Source organism: Abrus precatorius, unplaced genomic scaffold (genome assembly GCF_003935025.1).
Source record: "Abrus precatorius isolate BTA unplaced genomic scaffold, Abrus_2018 Scaffold7, whole genome shotgun sequence".
NCBI classification, from domain to species: Eukaryota; Viridiplantae; Streptophyta; class Magnoliopsida; order Fabales; family Fabaceae; genus Abrus; species Abrus precatorius.
Window position 1 is genome coordinate 34,280,563 of NW_020874417.1, and position 11,362 is coordinate 34,291,924.

General features: G+C 31.5%; 1 protein-coding gene and 8 non-coding genes across 9 annotated transcripts; 8 read left to right on the forward strand and 1 right to left on the reverse strand.

Annotated features, from left to right (window-relative positions):
• Nucleotides 1-2,135: 2,135 nt before the first annotated feature.
• On the reverse strand, nucleotides 2,136-7,173 carry LOC113871863 (LIM domain-containing protein WLIM1-like). The gene is made up of 5 exons (XM_027508956.1): nucleotides 3,762-7,173; nucleotides 2,896-2,992; nucleotides 2,761-2,807; nucleotides 2,474-2,557; nucleotides 2,136-2,333 (listed from the first exon to the last, which is right to left on the reverse strand). Exons 1-5 carry the CDS (start codon nucleotides 3,897-3,899, stop codon nucleotides 2,136-2,138), a joined length of 564 nt encoding a protein of 187 aa, XP_027364757.1. The 5' UTR covers nucleotides 3,900-7,173.
• On the forward strand, nucleotides 5,002-5,073 carry TRNAP-UGG. The gene has a single exon. It is a non-coding gene; the product is annotated as a tRNA-Pro (tRNA).
• On the forward strand, nucleotides 5,642-5,713 carry TRNAP-UGG. The gene has a single exon. It is a non-coding gene; the product is annotated as a tRNA-Pro (tRNA).
• TRNAP-AGG lies at nucleotides 6,791-6,862 on the forward strand. The gene has a single exon. It is a non-coding gene; the product is annotated as a tRNA-Pro (tRNA).
• Nucleotides 7,174-7,392: 219 nt separating the features above from the next.
• Nucleotides 7,393-7,464, forward strand: TRNAP-UGG. Its single transcript has one exon. It is a non-coding gene; the product is annotated as a tRNA-Pro (tRNA).
• Nucleotides 7,465-8,549: 1,085 nt separating this feature from the next.
• TRNAP-UGG lies at nucleotides 8,550-8,621 on the forward strand. Its single transcript has one exon. It is a non-coding gene; the product is annotated as a tRNA-Pro (tRNA).
• A 496-nt stretch (nucleotides 8,622-9,117) lies between these two features.
• TRNAP-UGG lies at nucleotides 9,118-9,189 on the forward strand. The gene has a single exon. It is a non-coding gene; the product is annotated as a tRNA-Pro (tRNA).
• Nucleotides 9,190-10,344: 1,155 nt separating this feature from the next.
• TRNAP-UGG lies at nucleotides 10,345-10,416 on the forward strand. Its single transcript has one exon. It is a non-coding gene; the product is annotated as a tRNA-Pro (tRNA).
• A 546-nt stretch (nucleotides 10,417-10,962) lies between these two features.
• On the forward strand, nucleotides 10,963-11,034 carry TRNAP-UGG. The gene has a single exon. It is a non-coding gene; the product is annotated as a tRNA-Pro (tRNA).
• Nucleotides 11,035-11,362: the final 328 nt, after the last annotated feature.

Consider the following 11,362-nt stretch of genomic DNA (forward strand, 5'->3'; position numbering starts at 1 on the left):
GTTATAAAAGTATAATTGACTAATAAAATAGAATGTGAAAATAACATAATTTTATAATTTTTTTTAAATTTAAATAAAATAATAATCAATTCTCTTGAAAAATATATTCAAATAATATGTTATTAGTATTTTTTATTTTAAATTATTAGATCTAATTTTATTTTTTATTTTAAAAATCATATTAAAACAATATTAATTAAATTTTTTATCAATTATATTTGTAACTTCAAATAAACAATAATTAATTAACAAGAGAGATAAAATAATATTATAAAGATTTAAATGATATTTTTTATAAAAATATTAAATATATTACGCATGTTAAACTCTTAAAGTAGAAAGTTAAAAGAAAAATAGGAAAAGTATAAGATTATAGTTCAATTTAGATAAATTTCTACGTAAGTATTTAGAAGAATAAAAAAAAGTAAGTAATACTATAAATTTAACTTTTTATAAGTTAAAATTAACTTGTATTTTTATTTAAATTTCAAAAAAATAACTTAATTTTAATTTATAAATAAATTATTTATTTTTTATTATTTATTTTAAATTTATTTACAAGCTCACTCAAATTAGACTTTATATAACTAAATGATTGAGAGAAATATTACAATGATGAACTTTAGCTAAGCTAACCGGTAAGGATGATGGGAGAGTTTGAGACAACAATTATAAGTTAAATTTTGTAAATTAAAAAAAGATAAATAGTAATAAATGTAAATAATGATTATATTTAAAATATTTTTTTTAACAAGATATATTAATATTTTTAATTAATTATTATATTTAATTTTTTAATTATAAATACAAAATGTTTTTTTAAGAGTTTGTCATTACCGTTTTATATAAGAAGACATTTTACAAGTCATTTTTTATTAATTAATTTTTTTAAAAATATCTTTAATGGATACAAAATAATTAATTAGATGAAAAAAGATAACGAGTTTCAATAATTTTATAAAAAAAATTTAAATTATTGATAAATTTAATGTCATTAATGAAGTTAATCACATCTCTTAATTCCTATAAAATAGTTAGAAGGCTCTTATATTTAGAACAAGATTTCTACTGTCAACAAAACTCAAAGAAAAATACACAAATATAATTATATATTAAAAATTATTAAAAATGTGTACAGTAGCTATCATGAACGAAAAAAGAGTTATACTTTGACTTAAATTTATCACATTTCCCCTTTTACTTAAAAATACCACATTCGAGTTTCATAAGTTTGAAAATAAACATTGAGAAAGTTCTTCATTCTTTAAGAGGTTAAATTTAATTAAACTGCGTTAATTGTGTATTTTGTAAATTATCAATTGAATATAATATGTCATCTTGACGATAATTGTTAGCTTTTGTAATGAATAATTTAAAATTTAACTAATATTTTAATCATCTGACAGCATAATTTTTTTATTGGTAATATTTCAAAATTAAACTTTAAACTAGTTTATTGTGACTTAAATCAGCTGAAGTCTAAAATTACTTTTTAGTTCTAAGAATTTTATATATATTTAAAAAAAGAGGGCATCCTTGTAAGTTGGCCTTTAAGAAATCATAGAGTTAATATACTAACTTAAATTAATTTAAAGACAAAATTGAGAGCTATAAAAAGTCACTAAAAGACAAAAGTAAGATTTTTCTAAAATAATGATATTTTAAAAATAAAATTACTTAAATATAGTGAAAATTATGTTAAAAAATACATTAAAAAGGATATAGAGTAACGATTATAAAAGTTTTACATATCCTGAAAAAATATAATTTGATATCTGAAAACGAATATAATGAAATGTAGTATAAAAATTAAAAAGCGTTATAAATATCATTTAAAAATAATGCAAAATTAAGTTATATAATTATTTTTTAAATATAAATTGATTTGATTTGTATTATTTTAAATATTTTAACTTTAACTTTTTTTAAATTACAAATTAAAATATCCGCTAAATATTTATTTGTCAACTGAAAAAGGCCATCGTTTGGATAAAGCTGCTGAAAGCAATCTCAAGCTGTATACGTAGTCTCATAAAACCATGTATTTTACAAGGAGAGCACCATTATGAAGTGCACAAATTGGACCATCCATGGTACAAACACTGCCAACTATTTTTCGTATACATTTGACAACTCTAAGCAGCGATTTCCGTGGTAGCAACTTGATCATTCTCAAGCTGACTGTAATTCCCTTTCTCTTTGAAGAGTTGAATGTGATGGTGTTTGCAATAGAGCTTCCCCTCGTGTGTAACAAAGTTTGATGAGCTTATTGTGCAACCTCCATAGGTACATTTGAAGCAGCTCTTGTGGTAGGGAGTCCCATTAATCGTAACCTTTAATAGCACAATTAGGATCGATAATTAGAAATAAGAGGACTAGTGGCATTTTTGGTACAATTTAGATTAAGAGAAACAATTAATATCCCATTTTTCAAAAATAAGAAAAACCAAACATGCAATAAATTATTGGTTACCCTCTCAGTGGGATAGACTGTCTTCTTGCAACCCACACATTTGTCTCTGGTTCCCAAGAACACGTTTGCGAGAACCTTAGTATTCTGCTTATTAAAAATATTATTTCCAGTTAGATATCAGTATGATATTTTCGGTTTAAATAATACTAAAATCAGTGAAAATTAATGCATGCATACTTCCTACATAACAGACAAAATATTGTAATATTTTAACGAGTAAAGAAGTAGAATGTAGAATTTTTTTTACTTAATACGATACATGAGAAGACAAGGTACGGAATGATCACCTCACTATCAGCGATCGGTTTTTCTGGTTTCTGAATTTTGGGTGTTCCTGTGATGAAGAGAATGAGGGGCAACAAAAACAAAGAGTTTTAGTGTACTAATATTTTCACATGGGATTATTTATGTTTCAATTTTACCTTCGAAGCTTTTGTCCAGGCTGCCAGTTCGCTTGAAGATTTGATCATAGTGAGGTCTGCAGTAGAGCACCCCCTCAAAAGAACAGTAGTTGCCAAGCTGCGAATAAAAATATCATTTGGTCAACTTTTGGAGGCTTGATTTTATTTAAAAATGTAATATTTTTATAAATTTGAACTTAATTTGGTCACATTCACAAAACTGTGTTTGTTAATCAGTTAAATGCATGTGACATGATTTATGATATAGAATTATTGACAAAACTTTGTCTGACATTGAGTACGAAACATGTTAAATGGAATATGCTTTTTTTTCGCTTTCAGAAAACACCGTTCTCACTACATGAAACAATCAGGCCATTAGTTAACATTGGACAAAATTAATACAACAAACTTTTGAGAACGGTTGTTTAGTGAATTCTTCAATAGAAACATCTGTTTGGGCCTTGGAATTGAGGGAAAATGTTTCACCTGAGACACGTTTTTTCAGATGCAATATCATATAAAATAAACATAATGCATGATCACACGTAAATCCAAGCTTAGTTTTAGAAGTAGTATGAGTGGAGAAACCAAAAGAAAGAAAATGACAGGCATATATATAACTATATGCAATGCATTCATAATCATCATTAAAGGATAAAAACCATTTCGCATAAATGATTTCACAATACCTCTCCTCATCACTGGTTATATGTAAACCCTTCATATATATCCTCCATTTGATAATTATATATGTGCAGACTGCACTATGCTAAACATAGTGCCCATTTTACAATTTAATTTTTTAAAAGAAAATTAAAATTTGATCAAATGGGAAAATGTGTATTTATTTATATATATATATAATAAATTGGTATATACTATACCTTAAGGGTATTCCGGCAATGGTGGCATCGGAAGCAGGCCTTGTGATAGATACGGCCATCTACTGCTAGCTTATCAACAAGGTACACCGTTTTCTCACAAGCCATGCACTTCTGTGTGGTTCCTGCAAAAGTTGCCATGGCTTCCTAGATCCACAAACCACCAAACCCTGATCAAAAGAGCAAGCACAACAAAGAGAGAAAGAGGGAGGGAGGAAAGTTGGACACTTTGGGAAGGATTTCCTTTGCCAAAGTTTCCCTTACCCCCTGTGCTTCTCTAATCTCTTTCCGCTTCCTACAAGAAAATGAGTATGAGAAGAGGAGATAAAAGAAGCCAAAGAAACCGAAAATAGAAAAAGAGAATTGTGGACAGCGAATTGCGCATGGTCTTGAAAGAGATTATTTATGCGAATGTTGCGATGAGTTGTTTGTAAACTGTGGATGAGATTAACAAGATTTATTTAGAATGTAGATCCAGTGTAGTTGGCTACCCCGACAATCATATTGTCCGAATTCAAAGGAATATGATTATCTCATACCTCTTTAAGTTGTTTTTCTTTCTTTTGTAAAAACAAAAAAAAAAACCCTCTAGGTAAAGGGTGTATCAGGCTTTGAATATTATTACGTCTAAGTTATATCAACAAATACTCTAAATTTAGATAAAGTTGAATGCATACCTATACATTTTATTGGCAAACTCATTTTAGAAAAGTCTTTACCATAATTTTAATATCTATCTTTCTTGTAAGCAAGTACTAATAAAAAAGAAATATGTTTGCATTTGCAATATTTTATTGTCGAATTCAGTTTTTTTAATGTAGGAAAAGCAGTGTGAAGACAATAAAAACAGTGAAGTTACTGAAGCTAACTGCCTGCTAAGTTTCCTTCTATCATAATTAAACAGATGCTCTAGTTTTAGTAATTCAACAATAAGAATGGGTGCATTAGGTAGAGATCTAAGTGAAGCCTCAATCTCACCATTGTAGGGGCATGCATTACTTTATAAAAGTGTGTTGTGATTTATAGTTTGATGAACTATGATATCCAAGGTTGACAAGATTCTAATGTGAATGTCCTTTTTTGGTTCCGTCCTGATCAGAAAATTCATCCAATAAGATCCTATTTGATATGACTATTAGAAACACTGTCATTTGTTCGTTTACAGTTTTTGGCAAGGATTTGATGGTCACATAAAATGTTTTTGCCACAAAGTATGTTTAGAAACTAAAAAGATAACACAAAAGGGCATTTGGTCTAGTGGTATGATTCTCGCTTTGGGTGCGAGAGGTCCCGAGTTCGATTCTCGGAATGCCCCTTGATTGTTTTTCCTAGTTTATGGAGCTTGACTTGTTATTAACTGATGTTAAACTACATCAACAATCATCATTTTTTATTTTTAAATTTCAGCTTTTTTATGTTCTCAGAGCTGACAAGCTTGACTTGTTAACTGGTTTAGTAAAATAACAATGACCATCAAGGGCTGCGTGTGAATGCCTTGGGGTGAATGATGTGATACATGAACAGTTAAAGATGGAAGTTTCCTAGTACCAGTGACAGCTTGCCGCTGAAAATGTAGTAGAACACTCTGTTGTGAATCATACTTGATCTTAAAATATAAAAAGTAAAACCATGGTAAATAAGTGAACTAACTCTCTTTTGATACCTTCACTAGAAGAACACTTAAGCTTCATAAAGTGGTCCCATTTCCATAAAAGTAGCATTGGTTGCACTGTTGGCAACATTAAAGAAAGGCTGATAGTTGTGCGTTCAGTAAGTAGATCTAGTCAACTGTAGAAATCTTGCTAAAAAATAAAACTGCAAACCACGTAAGATGCATGAAGATTTTAACATTGAAAAGACATCAAGCTGACATATAACATTATGGACATTTGGTCTAGTGGTATGATTCTGGCTTTGGGTGCGAGAGGTCTCGAGTTCGATTCTCGGAATGCCCCTGTTTTTATTACAGCAAAGTCAGCGCAATTCTTATTCTTAAATGTGTTTTGCCATTTACTAGGCCAAGGACCTGCTCTGCATTGTCAGCCAGAAAGGAATACACGCAGTCGCATTTTTTCTGCCAAAGAAAAGAAGTGAATCAAAGTACAGTATTAGATCCTTGCCTGCACATAGCAGTTGCTATGATTTCCACACATCTCCACAAGTTTGCAAGCATCAGTCACAACACAAATCTCATGTCTCGATTACAACAATTAAGTAATAGGAGAAAACTTATAGTTATTTCGATACTGTTAGTGCTGTATACTAATTAAAAGTAGAGTTTTACTTATAACAAAATATTTATATTTAATGTTATGACAAATTACTAAAATACAACTTTGATTTTATTGTGTAAAAACACTAATAACACATAAAGAACAACACCTAAGTTTTTTCCATAGTAATATTACTACATCTACAGTATTACTCCAAATTGAAATAGGAAGGAGGTCATGAATTGTTGTCAATCATGCCTGGTGATAAAAATATCAATCTTCAAAATAAATGTACGAACACAATTATTTACTGGAGTCCATTTTACTGTAGCATTAGCAAAGTATCTTACATTATAATTTACAACGCTCATGTAATACGTGGTACGGTGGTAGTCTACATAAATATATATCAGATTACATGTCTGATTTGATGTGAGCCAGTCAAAAATGAAGAAGAAAAACTCGTATGGCACTAACAGAAGTCACTTCAATCAGCTTGGTTTAGTCTGTAATACAACATTCAAATAGATCCATGTTACAGAACTTGAGCTTCAGATCTTTGATTTAAAATGTTTCAAATCCAATCAACAGCTGTTGTATATTGGTGGGGCTTTTCCAAGAGAGCATGAAGCACAAACATTTTTATCATTGATGAATTTCAGCACCCTGCTCATATGAAACAACATTAAAAGCACAAGTAATGTTTCAACTTATGGTAAAACACGTGGTAAAATCAGATGTACAAGTTAGAAGCAATGTTATAACTTTAGAATGCTCCCTAAATAATTTCACCAGGACTGTTTAATATAAGTAGAAACAGGGCATTTGGTCTGGTGGTATGATTCTCGCTTAGGGTGCGAGAGGTCCCGAGTTCAATTCTCGGAATGCCCCTGCTATTTTGATGATCTAGAAGCTGAAGCTTGTTTGACTTGTGTTAATTGGTAGGCAGCCTCACATGACTTGTTAATTGGTGAAAGTTAAATACCAATAAGCATCAGGTTTTATTTTTAAATTCTGCCTTCTGAAGCTTTGGAAGCTGACAAGCTTCACCTACTAATTTGTTAAACAATAAGCATCAGAGGCTGCATGTGAATGCATTGGGATGAATGGTGTGATATATTAACAATATTGGCTGGAGGTTTTTCAGTAGCAAGTGACAGCTTGCAATTGAAAATGTAATAGAATAATGTGCTGTAAGTCATTTGATCTCAAAATATAAAATAAAAAATTGAAACCAGCGACAAATAAGTAAACCCTCTTTGATACCTTGACTAGAAAAACATGTTACTTCGACTAACAATTGCCCATCCAGGTAAGCAACCCGTATGCAATCTTGCAATAAATTGCAGTGTGTGTCATGCATAAACAAATTTAAAAGGAAACTAGATATAGTTTAGACTTACCTCTCACCACCTCAATGTGGGCATTTGGTCTAGTGGTATGATTCTCGCTTTGGGTGCGAGAGGTCCCGAGTTCGATTCTCGGAATGCCCCTATTTTTGTCACATACCTGTCAGTGCATTTCTTATTCTTAAATGTGCTTTGCCATGACCTGCTTTGAATTATCAGCAAGAAAGGAAAACTTGCAGGTTGCATTTTTTCTGCCAAGGAAAAAGAGAAGCAGTGAATCACAGGCAGTATTGTATTAGAACCTTGCCACACGGCATTTAGCAGTTGCTTTGATTTCCATATATCTCCACAAGTTTGCAAGCATCAGTCACAACACAGATCTTGAGTCACAAGTATAAAATTTGAACTCTACAATAAGTAATAGGACAAAATGTGTTATTCTTTGTATTGTTGGTGCAATCTATCGCTTAAAACTAAATTTTCACTTCAATAAAATATTTGAATTGAATGTTATTTCAGAGTACCTAGATAAAACTCTAATTTTGATTGATAATCAACACCTAAGTTCTGACCTAAGTAATATTATTAAATCTACTCTAATTACTTCAAATTGAAAAAGGAAGGAGGTGGTGAATTGTTGTCAATGAGTCCTGGCGTCCAAAAATATCAATCTTAAAACAAATGTACGAATACAATTATTTACTGTGGTCCATTACACTAGTAGCATTAGCAAGTATCTTACATTATATTTTTCAACACTCAGATGTAAAAGGTGATAACCTACATATGCACATATCAGATCACATGCTGTCTGATTTGATGTGATTCAGTCAAAAATGAAAAAGAAAAAACTAGAATGAAACCAACAGAAATCACTTCAATCAGCTTGGTTTAGTCCGTAATTCAACATACAAATACATGTTGCAGAACTTGAGCTTCAGATCTTTGATTTAAAATGTTTCATAATCCAATAAATAGCTGTTTTTATGTTGCGGGGGGGGGGGGTGTTTGTTTCCAAGAGATCATGAAGCAACAAACTTCTTCATCGTTGATGGATTTCAGCACCCTGCACATATGAAATAACATTAAAAACACATGTTTAAACTTATGGTATAAACATGTGGTAAAATCAGATGTATAAGTTAGAAGCAATGTTATAACATTAGAATGCTCGCTAAAATAATTTTGCCAAATCAATTTATGAATTTTTAATATAATTACAAAGACTTGGGCATTTGGTCTAGTGGTATGATTCTCGCTTTGGGTGCGAGAGGTCCCGAGTTCGATTCTCGGAATGCCCCTGCTGTTTTGATGATCTAAAAGCTGACAAGCTTACCTGATTTGTTAATTGTTTTGCAGCCTGACATGATTTGTCAATTGGTGTAGTTTAAATACCAACAAGCATCAAGTTTTATTTTTAAATTCTGCCTGCTGAGCTGACAAGCTTGACCTGTTAATTAGTTAAACAACAAGCATCAGAGGCTGCATGTGAATGTGTTGGGTTGAATGATGTGATACATTAACAATTTTGGCTGGAAGTTTTTCAGTACCAAGTGACAGATTGCCACTGAAAAAATAATACAATAATGTGTTGTAACTTGTAAGTCATATTTGAAGCTCTCTTTGATACCTTGACTAGAAAAACATGATACTTTGACTAACAATTGCCTATCCAGGTACGCAACGCTGGTTGTTTGTATGCAATCTTGCTATAGAATTGCAGACACTGTGGCATGCATAAACAAAGTTAACAAGAAACTAGACATAGATTTGACTTACCTCTAACCACTCCAATGTGGGCATTTGGTCTAGTGGTATGATTCTCGCTTTGGGTGCGAGAGGTCCCGAGTTCGATTCTCCGAATGCCCCTATTTTTATCACATACCTGTCAGTGCATTTCTTATTCTTAAATGTACTTTGCCATTGACTCGGCACAAGGATCTGCTTTGCATTATCATCCAGAAATAAATGCTAGTTGCATTTTTTCTGCCAAGGAAAAGGAGAAGTGAATGGCAGTTGCTTTGATTTCCATATATCTGCACAAGTTCGCAAATCAGTCACAAGACTCACAACACAGATCTTAGGTCTCAAGTACAACATTTGAACTCTATATTTTACAATAAGTAATAGGACAAAATTTATGTGTTATTCTTTAAGTATTGTTGGTTCAATCTATCACTTAAAATTAAATTTTCACTTCAATAAAATATTTATATTTAATGTTATTGCCGATTACCAAGATAAAACTCTAGTTTTGATTGATAAAAAACACTTCAGTTTTGTCCTAACTCCTAAGTAATATTACTACATCTACTGTATTACTTCAAATTGAAAAAGGAAGGATGTCATGAATTGTTGTAAATGAGGCCTGTGTCCAAAAACATCAATCTTAAAACAAATGTATGAACATAATTATTTCCTGGAGTCCACTACACTCACCTACATAAGCACATATCAGATCACATGCTGTCTGATGGGATGCAAGTCAGTCAAAAAGGAAAAAGAAAAACTCATGACACCAACAGAAGTCACTTCAATCAGCTTGCTTTAGTCTGTAATTCACATACAAATAAATACATTTTGCTTCAGATCTTTGATTTAAAATGTTTCATAAACCAATCAATAGCTGTTGTATGTTGCTGGCAGGGTTTTCTAAGAGATCATGAAGCAATAAACTTCTTCCTCGCTGATGGATTTCAGCACCCTGCACATATGAAACAACATTTAAAGCACACAAGTAATGTTTCAACTTATGGTATAAACATGTGGTGAAATCAGATGTGTAAATTAGAAGCTATGTTATAACTTTAGAATAATGCCTAATTTAATTTCACCTAATGAATCTATAAAGTTATTAAAAGAAACATTTTGATTAATCAGATTTTTGAAAACTTGGTTTTTGACCAAGTTCAATAATGTCATGCAATCCATTTATCTGACCTCACCTAATGGGATGAGACTTGATTAATGTTGTTAAATTTATGAATTTTTAATATAATTAGAAAGAATAAAACTTCCATATCTGGGCATTTGGTCTAGTGGTATGATTCTCGCTTTGGGTGCGAGAGGTCCCGAGTTCGATTCTCGGAATGCCCCTCATATTTGATGATCTAGAAGCTGACAAGCTTACCAGACTCGTAGTTTGCAGCCTGACATGACTTGTCAATTAGTGTAGTTAAATGTCAACAAGCATCAAGTTTTATTTTTAAATTCTGCCTTCTGAAGCTGACAAGCTTGACCTGTTAATTAGTTAAACAATAAGCATCAGAGGCAGCATGTGAGTGTGTTGGGATGAATGATGTGATACATTGACAATTTTGGCTGGAAGTTTTTCAGTACCAAGGGGCAGATTGCCACTGAAAATGTAATACAATAATGTGTTGTAACTTGTAAGTCATATTTGATCTGAAAATATAAAATAAAAAAAATGGAAAAAGAGTGACAAATAAGTAAAATCTCTTTGATATCTTGACTAGAAAAACATGTTACATTGACTAACAATCGCCTATCCAGGTAAGCAAATCTGGTTTTTTGTTTACAGTTTTGCTACAAAAGTACAGAACTGCAGACAGTGTGGCATGCATAAACAAATTTAACAGGAAAGTAGACATAGACTTGACTTACTTCTCACCATTTCAATGTGGGCATTTGGTCTAGTGGTATGATTCTCGCTTTGGGTGCGAGAGGTCCCGAGTTCGATTCTCGGAATGCCCCTATTTTTACATATTTATCTGCACATTTATTATTCACAAGTGTGTTTTGTCAATGACTAGCCACAAAGACATGCACAGCATTTTAAATCAGAAAAGAATACTTGCAATGTAAACCACAGGCTTAACAGCTTGCCTGTATTAGCCTTTACAGTTGAGCAGCAAGCATCAGTCACAACACCAAGAATATGGTGAGTGATCTCAAGTCTAACCACAACATTTGAACTCTACATTATAAACTGAAGTAATATTGCTAAATCAACTACATGATTTAAAATTGAATAAGGAAGGAGGCAGTGAATTGTTGTCCATGATGCCTAGGGCCCAAAAAT